This window comes from Rhinolophus sinicus, chromosome 17 (genome assembly GCF_057876585.1).
Source record: "Rhinolophus sinicus isolate RSI-liver-muscle chromosome 17, RSI-T2T, whole genome shotgun sequence".
Classification (NCBI taxonomy): Eukaryota; Metazoa; Chordata; class Mammalia; order Chiroptera; family Rhinolophidae; genus Rhinolophus; species Rhinolophus sinicus.
In genome coordinates, this window is record NC_142517.1 from 54,338,878 (window position 1) to 54,360,290 (window position 21,413).

A 21,413-nucleotide genomic window follows, 5' to 3' on the forward strand; every position below is an offset into this window, starting at 1 on the left:
CCATAAAGTGACGTAAAGGCCCATTTAGATTTGTCACCGAGTTCTGTCTGAATCTAATGAATTCATCTGTTCCTTAGTTGGATGACCAGAGCCATTTTTGTGGCTGTTAACACTTGAATATGGTTTTGTGAGATTTGGCATGCATATTTGTGTTGGCGCCACTTGGAATGCTGTTATTGCATTCTAAGCACATAGATGGGGGTGTGGAAAAGGGCGGATGCATCTCTGGGCTTGATTTTTCTCAAAGAAATCTGGGCACTACTGATTTGAAGCAGCAGAGTGGCACAGATAATTAAGAAGGTACAGCATACATCAATTGTGGATAACAAAGCTTTTTTCCCCTTCTTGTCTTTTAAAAATAGGCCAGTGATTTAGCCTGCTGATGACAAAATTAAAATTTAGGATTCTCTGTTAATTTTTTTTTTTTTTTGCTCTTGATGCTTTCTTTGCTACTTGATTACCATATAGAAAATTTTCTGAGGGAAAGCAGTTCCTTCAAAGTAGCTCTTTAGTGATTGCTTTTGCAGTGTGGTGGTGGTGATAGCACGGTGGTGGCAATTGTGGTGGTGGTGGTTCCTTATCTTAAAAGTGTGTTGGGAAACGAGTATTTGCAAGTATTGTTCAGTCCTTTTTGAAGATCTGTCAGAGGAAAGACATTTCTATAGTTTCTAGTATGAGTATTATAGTTCAGCTTGGAGACCGTACTCAGGATAGCAAGTAAATAAAACCTAAAGGCCGCTTCTAGAGAGAAAAGGTTTTAAGGTCGATGATTTCAAAGGCCCTTGCAGACTAACTAATTATCAATTGCTTCTCTGTTTCTTATAAAAGGTAAGTAAGTGCTCGTCTTGGATGAGTGGAATGAAAGGGCTATAGATGTAGATGACAGGATTATTACAGTTTAGGTACATTCTTGCCCAGTCACACTGTTGTCCTGAACTTCTCGTCATCAGTAGACCTCAGCTCTGTGCCATCATTAGTAAGCAGGTTGATTCCGTTTATTGCTTGCTGTGTTCGTCTTCCATATGTAAAATGCCCTGCTCTTTTTTGATACCCATTTTCCTTACGCTGGTTTTCTAATGCAATCATGTATTACATCATTCAAAAAAAAAAACACACAAAAAAAACTATTGCCGTATTATGCTATACTAGAGACCAGAAGATAGAGTTACTCTTCAGATTTAATTAAAATCTTAGAAATGTGGTCTGGTGTTTTCATTTTTAATTCTGCTCTGGAGGCATGCTCACTGCAAATAAAAGTAACTGTTTTAATCTTTTAAGTCTATAAAACCATTAGGATGGCAAGTAATGAAGTACACTGAAGTATTAATTTTAAACTTCCTCTGTTAAAACCTTGTGCCAACTTGAATTGAAACTTAAACCTGGTTGTTTTGACCAGGTGCTGTCACCCAGATTTCGTATCTCTAGGACAGGAGACTATGTTAAGAATTCAGTGGATTTTCAGGGACACCTAAAATTACAAACAAAAAATTTAGATGTATGTCAACTTCGTCTGTAAACTTAGTGGCATACGTGCCACTTTTTTGGAGTTAGGGGGCTTAGATATGCATATGCATGTAAATGTTAGAATTTCTTCAGTTGTGTTGTTGTTGAGAGATGATGTGTAGCCAAGCATGTGATCTTCATTTATAATGCCTTTGAGTTAGACACAAGTTGCGTTCCACAGACACCACTTCACAATTGAGCTCCTAGTTACAAAGCAGTGCTTGTGTTCTTTGCAGTGGTCCTTTCCCAACGCATGAGAGCTGGCTGTTCTTTAATTGTACTTCTCTGTGCTTATGTACTATGATTTTTGCCTTACTTACATAATAATCACAGTATATTATTACAGAAGTGGGCTTTTCAGCTTTATTTTACTTAAATTTAATAAATCAATCTTTTAAAAATGATCATTTATAGATTTTCAACAAATTTGAAATTATCCAAAACATCCGTCAGATTTATATCAACTGAAATGGTATAGCTGATTCATTTGTGAATCCATGTTTTTCTTTCAAAGCCACTTATTTTAGGCATATTAGTGCTTTTTTTTTTTGCTTTTTTTTTTTAAGTCATGGGCTTTGGAGTCAAGATGTTGGTCAAGTTCCATTTCTTACTTACAACAATTTAATGTGAAGGAAATTATCTGCTATAATCACTCTAAGCCTTTTTCTCATCTGTGAAAATGGAGATTATAAAAATATATCCTTCACCTGGATGTTGAGAAGATCAAATAATGTAATTTTGGTGAAGATTTATAAATTCTAAAATACTATTATTTATATATATATATATATATCAATGTTATGTGTGTATAACAGTATTTTTTATATCTAAACAAAAATCATCTTATTTTGAAAGAAAAACATGGAGGCACAGAAATAAAATGCGTGTATATAAATATATATATATGTATATATGTATATGTACGTATATTGGCTGTAGGGAAGTTAATTATATTTGCCAAATAACTGGTCTCAAGAAACATTCAAGTCTCAGTCCTTAACTGGATGGGGTTTTAAAGGGTACAGACAGATTATCCCACCTGTCTTTTTTAAAAATTTTTTTCTTTCCCAGGTTTAAAGGTATCACGGCAAGTGAATTAGACAATACATATTTTTTCCCATCACCTTTGAAATGTAGTGACAGCTGTTTTAATTCTTGCAAAACAATTTCCTAAAATAACTTTTTAGAAAGAATTTAAAGACAACAATAACAACAACAACAAAACAATCATAACTTCACAAATTCATGTCTAAAACAAAACCATTCTTGTTTCTGCTGGACTTAAAGGCGAACTCCACTCATGCAGCCTTCTGTAGGAACATTAGTATTAACACTGTAAATCATTGTTCCCTGGATGTGGGCATCATTTCAGTAGCTGGTCAGTATTGTATTAATTCACAGCAGTAGTCAATTGGTTCTCAGTTGTCAAGATTCACTTAAACTAATAGTTGATTAAAAGAGTAGATCTTTTTTTATCACAGAGAGTAATTGTTCTGTTTCACTTTTGCTGTTATGTAAAAAATAAATTTAACCATAAATATGGTTAAGATAAATACTTTTACAGACATTTTAGAAGACAGATCTTAATTTATATGTTATCTTTGAAGCAAATTTCCTTTTCTTCTGGAAAACTCAAGAAGAAACAACATGAAGTTTTTGAGAAGCTTATGGCATCAATGATTCATTTAGCGCATATCTCCCCTTCCTCTATTCCTTTATTAGATGAACAATAACAAACAAACAAACAAACCATAAGCAAAACAAAAGCAAAAAGTCCCAACAAAACTTAACAACTAAGCAAATGTATAGTTCTTTGTTTCCTTTATAAGCCCATCAATTTAGGGTTGCTGTTTGAAATGCAATGTAGCGTGGCTAAATTTCTTAGCAATTTTCCACGGAACTAGAATTTCTTTTTATTATTTCCAAAATGTATTAAAAGTCTTAGAAATGTTAAAGTAAGTACACTCTTGCAAAGTGTGTATTAATATACTTCCTTTATTTGTGCCTAAGTGAGACCTGACAAAAGCATCCGTGACGTGTTGCTTTTGAACATTGTGTTAAACTTAGTGACTTGTGTATTTAGCACATACTGTATTTTTGTACAAACAATAGAGTATCATAAAGTTTTTGAAATGAATTTAGGAAATGAGCCCTTTTTATGTATTCCATTATGGCATCCCTTTTTATTTTTTTCCTCTTCCGAGTTTCAAGTAAGATTGGGAGCAGAATTATCCAAAGATAACAGGCTCATTTACTCATTTAAAATTCTCCTCTACTTCATCATCTTCCACATTGAACTGCAACATGGCTGGGAATGTTTGCTTTGGCTACCTAAGGGGAAAGGATAGAGGAATACTAAAATCCGTGGGTCATTTCTCTGAACTACATGGAAACTATCAACATTCTGATGTTGATTTATTGTTATTTCCAAGAAGAGTATTTAAAAACCTCAGACTGGAATCACAAAGCTTAGTTTTTCTGTATTATGAGACTCCCTCAAACTCCCATTTTTCCCCCATATACTTATTTCAAATTGGTTTTATAAGTATAATTTAACATTTAATGGCTGTAATTTTTGTTATTGGCAAATACTGAAGTACTTTGTTAACTCTTCCTAATCGTGATCAAGCTTTTCTTTCAAATTTAAGTTATTTGACTTAATTTTATTTATTTCTTTTTACTTTTTTTGCTATATACCCAGATTTCTTCTAGTAAATGCCCATCCCTTCTTTTCAATTTAAGTTGAAAAAGTCGTCTCCATTTTGAAATATGTTTAACTTGGGCCGTGTCTCACCCATGTACTGAGTTGATGCTCTCATTTAGTTAACCTGCATTTCTGTCTTTCACGTTCCTCCACCTCACTCAGACCAGCCACGGTCAAGGAGGGCAAGGGAACTGGGTTCTGGATTCTCAAGACCTTGTAAACTCCAAAATGATGAAAGGACTGTGAAGCACAGAAAGGAGAAACCCAAACATCCACTGGAGAACTTGGAAGAACTGAAAGAGCGTCATTCATCAGAGAAATCTCTGTCCTCTAGCTTGGGCAAAGTGAGGGATGATCCCCAAATTAACACTGAGCAGCGTGAAAGAAAACGGTGTGGTCCTGAGAGGCCGCGGAGACCTCCTCTTCCCAGGATCAGTGGTGAGGTGCTTCTGAGTACGGAATTTGATGACAGGGAGGCTACCGGTAGCCATCGAACTCGGAATTGGGAAAAAGTGTCCAGACACCAAGACCGACTTTCACCGAAGTCTTCTCCAAAAGCCTGGACTCAGTGCAAGGAAGCTGTGTATGGGAGGGAGCGTGGGCAAGGTGAGCACAGAGAAAGGAAACACAGGCCCAGGACTCCTCCCTTCTCAGAGAGCGAGGAACGGCTCCAACTCCATGACACAGGTAATGAAGGACAGTCTCCTTGGAAGGCCTGGTATCGTGTATCTACATACAAACGGATGTATTTAATAAGCATCTCAGGCCACCTGTTCTTTCTCTCCAGTTTGTGCTCATGCCTTTGAAATAAATCCTGGAGCCAAAATTTGCACACAGTATTTACTTAATCTCAAGTGAGTAGGAAGAAAGAAAATACTCGCACCTTTCCCCTTCTGTCTTCTAAGAGAATACCCTGATTCCTTACAAGGTTCTTCCAGCCTCAGATTGCAGTGAAGGTGCCCAGATACAGTTCTTCATTTGCCAAGACCATACCTCAGAGATTCAGATACCAAATCAAAGCTCCTGAATTTCTGATTTTAGTTCAGTGAACCCAGAAGATCTGGTGACACTGCCTTTCCAGTATTTGCCTAACTAGGAGACCAGCGGAGCGAGAAGTGCCAGATTTTCTTGACCTTATCTTTCCCATCTGTAAGGTGAGAGATTGAATAGGCAGTCATAGTGTTTTTCAAACTGTGGGCGTTGGTCCATTTTCATCAGAATCAGCTGAACTTGTTTCCTGAAAATGCAGATTTCTGGTCTCACATATATTATCATTTCTGGAATGTGGCCTGGCAGTTTGGGCTTGTTTTAGACCTGGAGGTGATTCTTACGTATACTTCAAGTTTGAAAATCCTTGCCTTAAGTGACTTTCTATGCCTAATGGTCTCTTCAACTCTAACGCTACAGTTGGTGTTCTGAAGTGCCAGCCTCAGGTAAGCTCATCAGGTGCACCTCATTTTATTGCACTTCACTTTATTGTGCTTCACAGACGCTGCATTTTTTACAAATTGAAGGCAAAACCCTCCACCAGCAAAAAGATTACGACTTGCTTTATTGTGGTATTCACTTTATTGTGACGGTCTGGAACCAAATCCTCAACATCTCTTGAGGTATACCTGTACTTGTATAGAAATGACGAGAATGTTAGACTTAAGCCTCAAATTTCTGGCATCTCTGAGGCTTAACTCTGAAGTCCATCACTGACACAGTAATAGTTCTCTCTATTCTTATTTGAAAGCCTTGTGGATGTACCACTGTAAGTCATAGCCCTATTCTGTTGGGTGTTTTGATTAGATTATACTTACCTCCCTGGTTGTATTTTACTCTTGCTGAGGTTTTACAGAGATGCAAGGGTTACTGGGAAAGGAGTACCAAGGAGGCATCTGTTCTTATTTTCTTTATTGTTTGCCCAGCCAACCTCTACTTCTGGTCTGGAAACTGGTGTCTAGGAGGCAGATTCAGGTTGATTTAGTTGCTTCTCCCTATTGTGTTAATCCTTTAAGTTATTAAAGGACTTGTTCATAAAGAAAATGAAAATTCAGTTCAGCAAGCCATACTGAGTATTTGCCACAAATATTCTTGCCTCAAGGCTTTGTGTTTGGGGATTTATGCTTGGACCCAAGCCTCAGAAGGTTAATAACTCAAGCCCCAAAGAGGGGTATGTAAACAAATTAGAGAATAGTTTGAACAAAGAGCTATGGGGGCATAGAGAAGGAAGTGATATAATCTATTTGGAGTAGGCTTTCTGAGTACGTTATACTGTATCCAGATTTAGAAGGACATGTTGGAGTCTTAAAGGTTTGGGGGAAGAATGGAGATTATGCCACCTATGTTTCTGATACTATGAATCTAACCATATAAGTATGTTCTGAGGGCTAGTTAACCTTTATGGCTTTCAGTTATACTTGAGGGAATCTTAAAAAGGCTTAGGAAGGGTGAAACTAATATGAAACTAAACACTGACTCACAGAACCGACTACTGGAGTTGTAAGCAAATGTTTTGTTTTTGTCTTCTACCAGCACAAGGATATGAAAAAATAATGTTGTTAGGCAGGTACTGACATGCCTACAACATAACTGCTAGTGTCTGTAATTTTATATTTAACTTACTTTACAAATTCTACCTCCCTAGCCTGTATGCTGGATTTTGCAGATCCCCTGGAATAAGTGAGAGGATTATGGTAAAATATATTTACTAGAAACTGGTGTCTGTTCTTGCTGTTGTAACAGCAAAATTCTTAAAGTTATTAGCATAGGACAACATTTTTTTTAACTTAATGAGGAAACTAGCAGGATGACAGATAATGAGTTATCAGCATTTGCAGGACAGGATTTTATGGAGTTCAGAAACCAATGCAAAATAAAATTGCTAAATTAAATATAAAATTGGTTAACTTCCTAAAGGGCAGTAAAACCATGCCAACTTTGAGGGTGACTTCTCTATTGAGCTGTTAAATCATTATCACCTTATTAGTTTTGTGCAGGTTAACTTCCAAATTCTCAGAGCCACAAAACTCTGTATCTTTCTGTTGTGACATTCCCCAAGTATCAGAGTGGCCTATTACAAAATACTCTTTTTGCAATGTGCCAAGTCTTATCATTTTAGCTTATTCCAAGGTTGGGATAAATTTGTCTTGAATACCAGTACTTTTAACAATTTACCTTACTCTATCAGAATTTATTTAAAGATAAGTTTTATTTTTATTTATTGAGGAAGTCTTATGTCCTCATACTGGAGAATGATGAACAGAAAACACAAGCAAGAATTAGATTAAGAAATGAATGTGGAACTGTTGAAAATATGCTCACCTGATCTTTTAGAAAGCTAGCTTCTAGACTATGGTTAGGTTACCGAAACGAGGATAGCCATTCTGTTAATTTTCTTCAGTTAACTGTCTTATTAAAAATTTAAAAGCATCTCTACTTTACGTAATGACAGCCATAGACTGCACTATCTGAAGTTCATCCTTACATACTTTCCTACATATAAGAGAGATCATACTTACAAAAGCTCTTGTCATCTCTGCTACAGGGGGTACTACATTGAGTGAGCAGTCCTGTCACTCTAGCCTATTCTAAGAGGCTACGGAGATTTTCTCTTTATGAGACATGCAAGTTCCAGTGATACCGTATAGCAAGAGCTCAATAAACTGTTTTTCCTCTAAATATTTGGGACCTAAGGATATATTAACTTCCTTCCTTCCTCCTTCCCTCCCTCCCTTCCTCCTTCCTTCCCTCCTTCTCTCCCTCCCTCCTTTCCTCTTTCTCCTTTCTCTTCTCCCTCTCTCTCTATCTATTTTTATCGAGGTATAGTTAACATACAACATCATACTAGTTTCAAGTGTATGGCATTAATGATTCAGTATTTGTATATATTGTGAAATCACCACAGTAAGTCTGGTCAACTTTGTGTGTGTGTGTGTGATAAGAACTTTAAGATCTATTCTCTTAGCAACTTTCAAATATGCAGTACAGTATTAACTATAGTCAGCATGCTGTATATTATATCCCCATGACTTATTTTATAACTGCAAGTCTGTACCTTTTGACAGCCTATTAAGATTACCTATTTTGCCCCCACTCCCATCCCCACCTCTGACAACCACCAGTATGTGTTCTGTATCTATGAGCGGTTTTTTTTCCCTACATATAAGAGAGATTATATGGTATTTGTCGCTCTCTGATTTATTTAACTCAGTAAAATACCTTCAAGGTCTGTCCATATTGTTGCAAGTGACAAGATTTCATTCTTTTTTTATGGCTGAATAATATTCCATTGTATATGTATGGTCATGTGACACATAATGCCATTTTGGTCAGTGACGGTCTGCATGTATGATGATCCCAATGAAAATAATGGAACTGAAAAATTCCTATTGTCTAGTGACATTGTAGCCATCTTTAAGGTCATAATGTAAAGCAGTACTTACCTGTTTGTGGTGATGCTGGTGTAAACAAACCTGCACTGCCAGTTATATAAAAGTATAACACATACAATTATGTTTGGCACATAATATTTGATAATGATAATAAACAACTATGTTACTGGTTTAGTGTATTTACTATACTATTTATCGTTATTTTAGAGTGTATTCTTTCTACTTATTAAAAGAAGAAACTTTGCTGTAAAACAATATATCCTGACACGCCGGCAGCAGCCTCATACAGCTCATGTTTATTGCATGTCTTCATTGCAGCATTTTCTCTTGTGCTTGATTTAACCTCGTGTTGTTTTGTGCAGTAACATGCTGTACAGGCTTGTAGCCCAGGAGCAGTAGGCTGTACTATACAGCCCAGGGGCGTAGTGGGCTGTATAGCAAGAGCTATAGGTTTGTGTGAGTGCGCTCGGGGATGTTCGCACAATGATGAAATTGCCTAACAGTGCATTAGAACATATCCCCGTGGTTGAGTGGCACATGACGGTATGCCCCGTTTCCTTTATCCATTCATCCATCAGTCGGTACTTAGGTTATTTCCATGTCTTAACTATTGTAAATATGCTGCAGTAAACATGAGGGTGCATATATCTTTTCGAGTTAGTGTTTTCATCTCCTTCAGATAAATACCCAGAATTGGAATTGCTAGACCAGATAGTAGCTCTATTTCTTAATTTTTTGAAGGACATCCAAACTGTTTTCGATAATGTACCAAATTTACATTCCCACCAACAGTGCACAAGGGTTCCCTTTTCTCCACATCCTCACCAACACTTATTTCTTATCTTTTTGATAATAACCATCCTGACAGGTGTGAGGTAGTATCTCAATGTGGTTTCGATTTGTATTTGCCTGAAAATTAGTGCTGTTGAGCACATTCTCATGTACCAGTTGGCCATCTGTATGTCGTCTTTGGAAAATGTCTGTTCAGATCTTCTGCCCATTTTTAAATCAGATTGTTGTTTTTTACTGTTGAGTTTTATGAGTTCTTTATATATTTTGGATATGAAACCCTTACCAGATATGTGATTTGCAAATATTTTCTCCCATTTAGTAGGCTGCCTTTTTATTTTGTTGATGGTTTCCTTTGCCGTGCAGAAGCTTTTTGGTTTGATTTGTCCTACTTGTTTATTTTTCTTTTGTTGCCTTTGCTTTTGGTGTCACATCCAGAAAATCATCTCCATGACCGATGTCACAGAGTTGACTGCCTATGTTTTCTTCTAGGAGTTTTATGGTTTCAGGTTTTATGTTCAAGTCTTTAATCCATTTTGAGTTAGTTTTTGTGTATGGTGAAAGATAGTGGTTCAATTTCATTCTTTTGCATATGGCTGTTCAGTTTTTCTCAACATCACTTATTGAAGAGAGTATCCTTTTCCCATTGTATATTTTTGGCTCTTTTGTCATAAACTAGTTGATCATATATTTATAGGCTTTTTTCTCGGCTCACTATTCTGTTCCATTATCTATGCATCATTATCTTTTTAACTGCAAAGAGGTCACAATTTTATCAGCCTGTCAAACCAGTTAAAACTCTTGCATTTTAATGCCTTCCAAGTGTCTTTAATAGATACTAAAACAAAATATTTTCTCAGTTAATTCTGTGGTATAGAGTAGAAGGCACAATAGTATAGTCAACTTAGTATCTTGAATTCTGAACATATCACACTATATTGTTTCTTTCACTGGATGGCAAAATAGAAGGAGCAAGGCACAGGTGTGATCTTTCCAATGGTTCTCAACTGGGCTTTGGGCTGCTTATTTAAGCGTCATTTTTCTATAGATCGGAATACGATCTAGCAACCTCTCTTGTCCACTGACTTTGCCCAATACTAACTTCCGTATCTAATTTCATTTATTTTCCCTGAACTATTTCTTTCTAGCTATGGCCACACTAATCATAGCTCAGGGAGGTTTATACTCCATTTAAATATGGTCTACTCTTGAGAGTATGCCACTGCTTCATGACTGTCCAGATTGCTCAGAAATCTGAGTTAATACCAGCCCTGCCTGGCATAAGATTCAGTAGCTCTAGAAATGATGTGAAGTTGAAGTGGATTCTGTATTATGGGTAATCATGTACTAATTGTCCTGAAGCTAAGAAAACCATGTTTAATAGTCTTTTTGTATGTGTGGAAAAGGAAAATGAGTTCTGTGGCATTTGGATTTACTGCAAAGCTAAGTTTAAAGCTCTACAAAGGAAGGCCTCACCAGATAACCTAAACTCTCTTCATTTGCCCAGAATTTAGTTGTATTTCCTTATCTTTTCTTTTTGTTTAAAGCAAGCAAATAAGTGTAGTGAGGCATTTTGATAAAAACTGTTCTAATGTAGGGTTATTTTGATGGAGATAAAACAACTAAACCATTTGTTCTAATGCTAATTGCAAATAAGAATCAACTGTTAGGATTTAAAAAAAAACCAAACTGCTAAAGGCAGGTCTCATCCAGGCGACTGATTAGAATCCCTGGGGTTTGGGTGAAACATTTTTATGTTTATTTTGAACACCACAAATGATTCAAATATATAGCCATGGTTGGTTGAGCACCACTGATATAAAGAAAGAGGCAATTAGGAGAAAATTTTCTTTCTCCCTTCAGTAATCCGTTTAATGAAAGTCACTATTCCAGATGGTTAATCTTGTTCACTGTATTGTTATTGTTTCTGAATATAATGCATTCACATTTTGAATAATTGTAACTATAAAGGGTAAAGAGGGAAATATACACAATTTTGAAATGGCCATTAGCATTTACCACTTAATTAAAAATTATGAAAGGAATTTATGCTGCATATAAAATTTCAAAATAAAATCCCCAAATCCCTACCAGTCCCCCGTGTTCTTTCTCAGAAGAGTGGAGCTCTGAAGTCATCACGCTCTCTGATGCTTCCTTTGTTATATCTTCTGTGACAGTTGTAATAGCAACAGTATGAACCTGATCAAAGCTGTAGGACAGAGCAGAAGCCCTGTGAGGGCTAACAAGTGCGTAACTCCCACATGCTGCTCTTTCTGTCCCTCTGAAGTGAGATGTGCGCAAGGCTGAGGCAAAGGAAGGAAGCTTCTCATTTCCTCCAGTCTTCACAGCTTAGCCTCTTTAAAACTCCAGCTCTGTAACTTTCTTTTCTTCAAGCTGTCTTTGTTTCAGTGACTTAACCTTTTTTTCTTTTTCTTTCCACTTCCTATTTTACAAAAGTCTCACAGTTCCTTGCCTGATTTCCTGTTCTTGAAAAACTATGTGAGAGGGGGGATTTTACCAGGCAGGTTTGGATGGGTTACTTTAAGTGTGTGGGTTATCTGCATCACCACTTCCATGCCCACGGGAAAAAATTATTTCAAGTGCAGCCTCCACTGAATTTTGGAATGGTGGCAGTATTGTTAGTGTTGGATACTAAAGGAAGGTAAATTTAATGTAAAGATTTACCTTAAATTTTGCAACTTTTCAGAAAATAAACTCGGCTGCCTTATTACATTGAGTTTTTTTCTAGGAATGAAGCCGAGAGTGATGAAAGAAGCTGTCTGTACTCCATCACGAGTGACCCACAGGGATCAGGAATGGTATGATGCTGAAATTGCCAGAAAACTGCAAGAAGAAGAAATTTTGGTGAGCAAACTTTAATAATTCAGGTGAATAAGTAGGTATTTTGTGAATTGGATCATTCTTGAGATTATGTAATAGGCATTACAGTGGTACCTCGGTTTTCGAACATAATCTGTTCCGGAAGACCGTTCAGGTTCTGAGACGTTCAAAAACTGAGGCACAGTTTCCCCATAGAAGGTAATGCAAAATGGATTAATCAGTTCCAGACCTTTAAAATCAACCCCTAAAACTGCAAATTTAGCATGAATTTTACTATCTAATGATATCATAGATCCATAAAATTTATGGCATTCATAAACCGAAATGTTTGTCAACGGAGACATTCGAAAACCAAAGTACCAATATATAACACTCGATCAGTTGAGAAACTGATACCTTTTTTACTGGTGGGAAAATCAAAACAACAGGAATAGTGTTTATTTTTATTTACTGAGTAAGCGTTAGCAATAGAATTCCATATCCTTGTCTCCACGTTATTCAGATAATTCTCTAAGAATCTGCAGTAGAATTTGATAAAAATAGACCCTGCTCTGGCTGGTGAAAATATACCATCTGATTACCAACTTGAGGGATGTTAATCACAACTAGTTTAAAATACCAGTTTATTTTTATGTAAGATTTTAAAAAATGGATGGTGTAGATTTCAATTCAATTATTCTTTTTATGTTTTCTATACCACAGGCTACGCAGGTAGACATGAGAGCAGCTCAGGTAGCCCAGGATGAGGTGAGTTCAAGTTAGTTAATGAGTTGGTTTAGCCAATATTCTTTGGAAATACCTGGTTATTTTCTGCCCGCAGCTCTGTAATCAATATTGACTGGATTTTGTTTAGGAAATTGCTAGACTTCTAATGGCTGAAGAAAAGAAAGCTTACAAGAAAGCTAAGGAACGGGAGAAATCATCACTGGACAAAAGAAAGCAGGACCATGATTGGAAGGTAGGATCTGTTTTTCGCTTGTCCCCCCCACTCCCTTTTTCCGCCTTACCCCCCACTCTGGTTCAAACCGTTGTTTCTCAGTCTAGTTGTGTAGGACACAGCTCCCTGGCCCATGCTGGTATTATGAGCCTTGCTTTTCCCCCAGGCTGAGGCAGTTGGTCGCCAGTCGTCGGTCGGCCGCTCACACAGCAGCAGCCAGCCACTCACGCTGGCCACTCACGCTGGCCACCAGCTGCTCCTGGCAGCACACGGTAGCCCATGGCAGCTCACACCGAACTCCAGCTGCTCACGGCAGCCCAGCTCCAGGGAGAGCTGTTGATCACAGTCTTAGCTGTAGGGAGCATAGCTCACTGGCCCGTGTGGGAATCGAACTGGTGACCTTGGCGTTAGGAGCACGGCTCTCCAACCACCTGAGCCACCGGGCCAGCCCTGCTTGTTTTTTTAATTAAAAGTAAAATTAGAAATGGCAAGGGGACTCTGCTTTTAGGGTAAGCTCTGTAAATACACATATTTAGATTATACAAATTATCGCCTGTGTGAATCTGACTTGTAAAAGTTGTTTCACTATGAGCTATCATACTGAATTCTTGAAAGTAACCATGTAAAAAGTTACTGCTGAGATGGAAAGACTCATTCCATTGATTTTAAGACCAACTGAGTCTCAAGTGCCTCTGGTCATGAGCAATCTTAGTTTTCGTATGCTTCTAGGAGATGGTAGCATGTTGACATGCTGTCATGTTTCCACAGTGGCCTTTTTTTCCTCTCTCCTTTCCCTCTCTGCTTATGTTGTGCTTCATCCCTGATCGGGTGGTTGCCAGCGTGTCTCTTTTCTCTAATATAACTTGATCTGTGACAGACTGACAGATATCACCAGCAATCATTGCTTGTGGCAGAGTATAAGAACTGTCTAGCATGAGCTTAAACTGTTGTCTTCCCCTCATTAATCAGAAATAGTAGGAAAATAATGACTGCAATTCATTCTGCTCTAAAATAATCTAATTGTGGTATATGGTGATAGCAATTTCAATTCAACAGACTTTTTCTCATCAGTCACTGTTTGCAAAGCATCCTTCTGCACTTACAGGGAAAGACAAAGATATGTTTTCCTCATAATAACAGATAATGTGGAGGGGAAGACTAACTGGACACCTAACAAATACATGGTCAAGCTAGTGGAGGAAAGCATAGTGGAAGGACAACAGGAGGAGCGGGAGAATTCATGCAGTAAAGGCTTTCTAGGGCAGGAGCTTGTACTGGGCCTGGAAGGATGTAATTAGGGTGTGTATCCACTGTTCTCTCTCTCTCGAACAAATTGCTCCCTTGGGCCTCTCGTCCTTTCTGAGCCTCAGCTCTGAGGAAAAAGAGCAAATAGAAACCATGATAATAGTATTGCTCTATTTCCTGTTGCTCAGTTACCCAGTTGTCTAAAAAACAAATGAAAGTACTATTTCCATGTAATTATTTATATTCATCTCCTTTTTTTGCCCTCTTAGTAACTCAGGATTTTTCCTAACAAACCTATTTCACTTTTAAATAGAAGCGTTCCCAAACGCTTTTACCTAAACAAATCCACAGATAATTGCCCAAGAGTTACTCAATTTTTTTGTTAACCCAGCTATCAAGGAGTAGGTATTTTTAAGGATTACAAATCGGGAAAATAAGAAGGGAAGGGCACATTTGTAGCAAGTATCAGAACTTCTGTGCTTTCTACATTTTTGACTGGTTCTGGTACAGTTCCTCTCCTGGAAAAGTTGCCTTAAATGCGCCTTAGTTTTCTGGCTTGAAACAGCATCATCCCTAAGTCAGGTGTTCAGAAATCAATTGAAGAGCACACACCTAGATTCCACAGACTAGATTCCACCAGTTCTCGTGACCTGCTGTGCGGCTATTATGCTAATAATGGGTGGCCACGCACACCCCTGTTGGGGAGCCTGTTTGGGTGTCTTAGCCCATCATCTGGCTGCACTCACAGCCTCCCACATGCCTTGGTGACAGTAGTCTTTTTTTTCCTATCTCTGAGTGGCTGTATTTAAAAAATACCTTGTGTTCCTCAACTGAATGGAAGTAACCTGAAATTACTAAATGAGAGTTTGACATGATTTAGATATTTTGTAAACCTAATGTTTTCTTTGTTTGCTGTTCTCTCTCTCTCTCTCTCTCTCTCTCTCTCTCTCTCTCTCTCTCTCTCTCTCTTCTATTCATAGCCCAAAACAACTAAAGCAACACACTCAAAGTCAAAAGAGAGTGATGAACCTCACCGTTTTAAGAATGACAGGCCAGCACGGTAAGTTGACACCTGCAAAGGAGAGTGAGGAACTTACCATTGGGGTGAGTAAGGAGATGCTGTGGCCTGAAAAGCGCGTTTGTTCTTTGGAGAGGAGTTCCAGAAATCTGCAGTTGTGAGGTAGTATCAGTTCTTACGATTTAAAAAAAAAAAAAAAAAAAAAGTTATTGTCTTAAATTCTGAGAAGATGAGGAATTTCACAGAAACTGCGGTGTATAAAAGGAAGGCCATGTTTTTTGTTAGGACGAGTTTTTGTCTCTGGATTCACTGAACTGATGCCGTCAATTAAGAAGGGATGAATTTAACCATTTTCCTAAGTAAAATCTCAGGTTTTAAATTTTTACTGAGTTTCATGATCACATTGGTGTGTGCCTGACATTTACACACACTTAAGTTCATTTCTTTGTGCGTCTCAGCATCCTGAGCAATACTCATTTTAGTCATTGCAGCCTCTTCTGAATCCCAGCAGGCCACGCTGCAGGGGCTATGGTGTGTGTGCTTCCTGACTTCTCTCAGACAGACTGGGGTCATAGTTATGGAGCAGCTGCAATCTTTCCACCTCAAGCTGTCCACCTTTAAGTCTCTGGGGAAGCAATTTTTTTGTTTTTTGTTTTTTGTAATTTGTTGTTCTGCTGCTTTTCAAAAGAAAATATGATTGGAAAAGGAGGAGAGAACATTAAATAGAAAAAGACAAAGATAACACTAAATCTGACATTTTGAAAACTCTAAATTATTAAAACATTGAATTTCAGTCCTGATTTTTAAAAATATATTTATTCTTTTTTTTTAAAAAATTTTTAATTTTTTTTATTGGGGAAGGGGAACAGGACTTTATTGGGGAACAATGTGTACTTCCAGGCCTTTTTTTTTTTCCCCCAAGTCAAGTTGTTGTCCTTTCAATCTTAGTTGTGGAGGGCGCAGCTCAGCTCCAGGTCCAGTTGCCGTTTTCTAGTTGCAGGGGGCACAGCCCACCATCCCCTGCAGAAGTCGAACCGGCAACCTTGTGGTTGAGAGGACACATTCCAACCAACTGAGCCATCTGGGAGCTCAGTGGCAGCTCAGCTCAAGGTGCCGTGTTCAATCTTAGTTGCAGGGGGCGGAGCCCACCATCCTTTGCGGGACTGGAGGGATTGAACTGGCAACCTTGTGGTTGAGAGCCCACTGGCCCATGTGGGAATTGAACCGGCAGCCTTCGGAGTTAGGAGCATGGAGCTCTAACCTCCTGAGCCACGGGGCCAGCCCAAAATATATTTATTCTTAAAACATAAGTTTTATCACAGTGAAAAACATACACTGTTTTGCCACTTATTGCCCACACATAGGCTGCGAGGCTTGTTTCTTTAAAGTGAATATATTTAGTATCCTTTAAAAGACATACTGTATTTTTAAATTCATGGGCTTTCAGAAGATGAATACCCTTCAGAAAATTATGTCAGGTTTGTTAAGCTCTCAGGGCAACAGTAGTATAGTCTGTCTAATCATATGCAATTGGTTCTTCTTGTAGCTTTTAGTTAACCACTTGCCAGTTTTTAAAGCAGATTTTAGTACTACATAGTTTAGTTTTATTTGCATCCCTGCAATATCTAAGTGAAATAACAACTAATCTGTTCTGAGTAAGTAAATAGCTGTGGTTTATTATGCTTCTTTTGGTCAAATGAATTAAAACCATCTTTAGAGTTATATTCCATCTTCAAAGTCTATGGGCTTTTTAGAACACTAATAACTTTGACAGCAGATAAGATAGAACAATCTGTAATAGCTGTTTTAAAAGGCTTATATGAAATTCAAAACAAGTTTCTGGAATCTAATAAGCACTCATAAAAATATTTGACCTATTATAAGGATGAATAATCAAATGACCCTGTATTAATAATGGCTATTATAAGTAAGTGAAAAGTGACTTGTGACTAGTAGAACTGAAGTCTTTTTTGACCTGAGAGGAACATTTGTCTTTAAATATAATTTACAGAAATATAATATATATGACAAAACAAAAATAAAGAATTTTATGATATCTGTGGGTTTGTTCATAGTTAGAAATTAAAGCCTATCGTCTTATGCTTTCCTTTCCTGGTAGAAAGGTTTAATTAGCCATTTTAACAGAAATAAATGGTTTCAAGGATTGAAAAATATGGATCTTCCTAGGTCGAGATGTTGACTTCAGTGCAGTAGTAATCGTAGTCGAGGGGAAGCACATTCTCAGGTAGAGCTTGTAGCATTCATGGATCAAATTCAGTTTCTTTGTCCATCATAAGATTTCTACTCTTCTAAGGAAATAGAGAACCAGTTGGCAGTCTGAATTAATTTTGCCTCTTTGTAATTGGAAAAAGTTTCAACAAGTTCCAAATTCTTTTAACTCTCAGATTTTATACTGGTAATAATACTCTTGATATTTTATTTTCATTCTCCTCTTACATGTAGTCTTGAATGAAGATGCTACTGCCGTTAGTTAGAAATACATACCTTTGTAGCAGAACATAATATAGTAGTTAAGAGCACTGGTTTTGAAGTCCAGTTGAATTTGAGCCATGGCTCTGCCACTAAACAACTGTGTGAACTTGGACAGGTCACTTACCTCATCTTACCTACCTAATCTTAACGCTAAAATATGTGTGTGATAGTGCAGACTAGTCTTGAAAGTTAATTGACATCATCAAAGTAGAACCCATAGCAAAGTCCTCACTATATACACAGTTTATATCCCATGCTGACCCTTCCAGGCGCTGAATACCCAGAGACCTACTGCTTGGGGACAGGGTGAGAAATTTGGAAACACTTGCCTTTATTTTCATATGACAGAGCCTATTGCACCAAACTAAATATAACTTTCCAAACTTCAGAATACTTATGCTTTCCAGATTGTATATATATAATTGCATAAAACATCCTATGACATGGTTATATACTGACAGATCTTAATCATGCGGTTTCACGCTTTAATGCTACATTTGTGTACAGCTTTGGGAAACAACAAAAAAGGAGAGATTTTCTTTTTTCTTAATCTTCATTAAATCCAATGTTGGCAGAAGTCTGTTAAATGGTTAAAATAAAAAGTTTAGAGTAGTAAAAATTTCCCAATGTTTTTTACATTGTTTTCTTTTGACACAAAAAGTTGCAAATATGATTCCCCTTTCTTTCTTTAAGCTCTGCTGTGCCACCTAGTGGATTAAGGATCTTTGCTGTAAATTTTATATGTTGACCAATGTCCCCTCCTTCTCTCCCCTCTTTCCTTTCTTTCCTCCTCTTCCTCCCTCCTCACCTGCTGCCCTCTCTTCCCTTTTTCCTTCCTTCCTTCCTTCCTTCCTTCCTTCCTTCCTTCCTTCCTTCCTTCCTTCCTTCCTTCCATCCATCCATCCATAACTTTCTTTATGATTTTCTTCCTTTCTATCTTTGCCATTCTTCCTCTTTTTCTTCGTAAAACCTGCCAAAATAAATTTTCCATTAATGACTGATCACATCTCATTAATCTTTGTTTCTGTAGCCATTAACACAGTGCCTCACACATATTAGATTTTCAGAAATAATGTGTTTTTTATTGAATTATGTGCTTCAAAACCAAGGAACGGTAAGATTAAATTATGTAGCCAAGGTGATACAACTGGCCAGGAACTAAAACGAGGATTCTAAAACATTCTGATTTCGCATTTGTACCAAAAATGTTTTTACCATGGGATCCAATGAATGGTGGAATTGTAGTCACCACACTTAGAATCTCTCTAAATTCAGACTTCCTTTCAGGCCACCACCACCTACCATGACAGATGCTGAGGATTTGGATTACACTCATGTTACAAACCAGCATAATTCCACACGTCTTTTCTCAAAATCAGAGTCCTCTCATAAAGGTAAGAAAAATATATATGGTCAGGTATAGGATCTTTTTAAATAATCCCCATGCTATGGTGGAAAAATCAAATCCTATCTTACAGATCACTAGAGTGGAAAAACAAGTTATTTCTCTCAACAGAATATAATATTCTTCATTTATTAAAAAACAAACAAAAAACATTAAAAAAAACAAAAACAGAAACAAAACACCTTAAATTGAATGCTAGTTTTCCTGTGTATTTGTATTTTTCTCCAGAGAGAGCTCATTGCTTTCATCAGATTCTTAAAGGGTGGCCGTGTCCACTGTTTAAATCCACCAGGGTTTTCTTTTCTAGCTCTTGTTTCGTCTCCCCATGACTATTTATTAGACTTAAAATACACATTAGCATAGACACAGCCCACAAAACTCTTACGCAGAAGAAAAATGGGGCAAGGAATATGAGGAAAGAACATGAGATCTAAGATGGACCAGATCTTTAAAATGAAAGGAATTGACTGTAGTTGCTTTTCAAATCATATGCATTCGCTTATGTGTATTTTTATGACAGTCATAAAATGAGATTACAAAAAAGTTTCTTAATTTCCTCATCTAAAAATGGATGTGATTTTAATAGTGTCAGCATTGTCAGGATCATAGAAGTAAAATATATGAAAGCAGATCGCAATAATCTTTACAAATATTAGGTCTTACTGATGTTTACAATGTGTTACAATTTTTGAAGATTTCTTAGTGTTTTTATTATCCTTTGCCAAATCCAATGATAGCCTTGCCAAACTTCTTTTTCTGCAGTCATTATGAAATACCAGTGTACAGGTGCCACTCCAGATTAGTTAAATCATACTATCAAGGGGTGGGGGTGTTGCTAGGTATTTGTATTTTTTATAAAGCTCCCCTTCCCCCACCCCTCTCTATTCTAACATTCATCCAACGTTGAGAATAAGGCAAAATACATTATTTAAAGATGGGATAAATTTGACTTTATCAAAAAAACCCATAGTATGCAATTTCCATCTTTTGGGGGCCCTTTCACCATCCCTGGTTTAACTGGAAATAGCTCATGTTTCTTTCTTTTCTCAAACTATATACATGCATTACTTTTTAGGGGGTGCCTTCATGTTCTTGACATATATTTGATACGTAATATTAAAATAACACAATGATTCTTATTAAAATTTATTGGGGTGACAATGGTCAACAAAACTACATAGCTTTCAAGTGTATAATTCTATAATACATCACATGATGATTCTATATGCAAATATAATCAAGAATGAAGAAAACATGAACCACTTGAAATGCATAGAAATAAAGATAAATTATTTTGCCTGAGCAGGGAGAAAAACAGAGTTTCAAAGATCCTAAAAAAAATTTATTTTTAGAAATAATTTTTAAAAGTTTCAGTTACAGTTGACATGCAATATCATATTAGTTTCAGGTGTCCAACATAGTGATTAGACGTTTATGTAACTTACGACATAATCACCCCAAATATAAGTCTAATACTCGTCTAGCACCACACAGAGTTATTGCAGTATTATTGATTATAGTCCCTATGCTGCACTTTACGTTCGTGTGACTGTTTTATAACTGCCAATTTGTACTTCTTAATCCCTTCACTTTTTTCACCAATCTCCCCTATCCCTCTCCCATCTGGTAACCATCAATTTGTCCTCTGTATCTATGAGTCTGTTGCTGTTTTGTTTGTTCATTTATTTTTTAAATTTCACATGTAAGTGGAATCATATGGTTTTGTCTTTCTCTGTCTGACTTATTTCACTTTGCATAATATGCTTTAGGTTCATCCATGTTGTTGCAAATGGCAAGATTTCACTTTTTTTTTTAATGGCCAGTATTCCTTTGTGTATATGTACCACCTCTTCTTTATCCATTTGTCTATGGGTAGACACTTATGTTGCTTTCATATCTTGGCTATTGTATTATAAATAATGCTATAGTGAACATAGAGTTTCATATATCTATTTTAATTAGTGTTTTGGGTTTCTTTGGATAAATCCTCAGAAATGGGATTGCTGGGTCCTATGGCAGGTCTGTTTTTAATTTTTTGAGGAACCTCCATACTGTTTTCCATAGTGGCTGCACCAGTCTGCAATCCCACCAACAATGCA

The 21,413-nt window shown here is 37.1% G+C and overlaps 1 protein-coding gene across 2 annotated transcripts in view; it reads left to right on the top strand.

Moving 5' to 3' along the window:
- CCDC50 (coiled-coil domain containing 50) overlaps window positions 1–21,413 on the top strand; it is a 79,393-nt gene that overhangs the window by 50,681 nt on the left and 7,299 nt on the right. Inside the window, exons 6-11 of one of the 2 annotated variants that reach the window (XM_074329519.2) lie at window positions 4,370–4,894; window positions 12,125–12,240; window positions 12,919–12,963; window positions 13,070–13,174; window positions 15,379–15,458; window positions 19,185–19,303. In XM_074329519.2, coding sequence (XP_074185620.2) covers window positions 4,370–4,894; window positions 12,125–12,240; window positions 12,919–12,963; window positions 13,070–13,174; window positions 15,379–15,458; window positions 19,185–19,303 — 990 coding nt within the window. The remainder of the gene's footprint in view (window positions 1–4,369; window positions 4,895–12,124; window positions 12,241–12,918; window positions 12,964–13,069; window positions 13,175–15,378; window positions 15,459–19,184; window positions 19,304–21,413) is intronic. The other variant, XM_019712621.3, reaches the window with a different exon arrangement.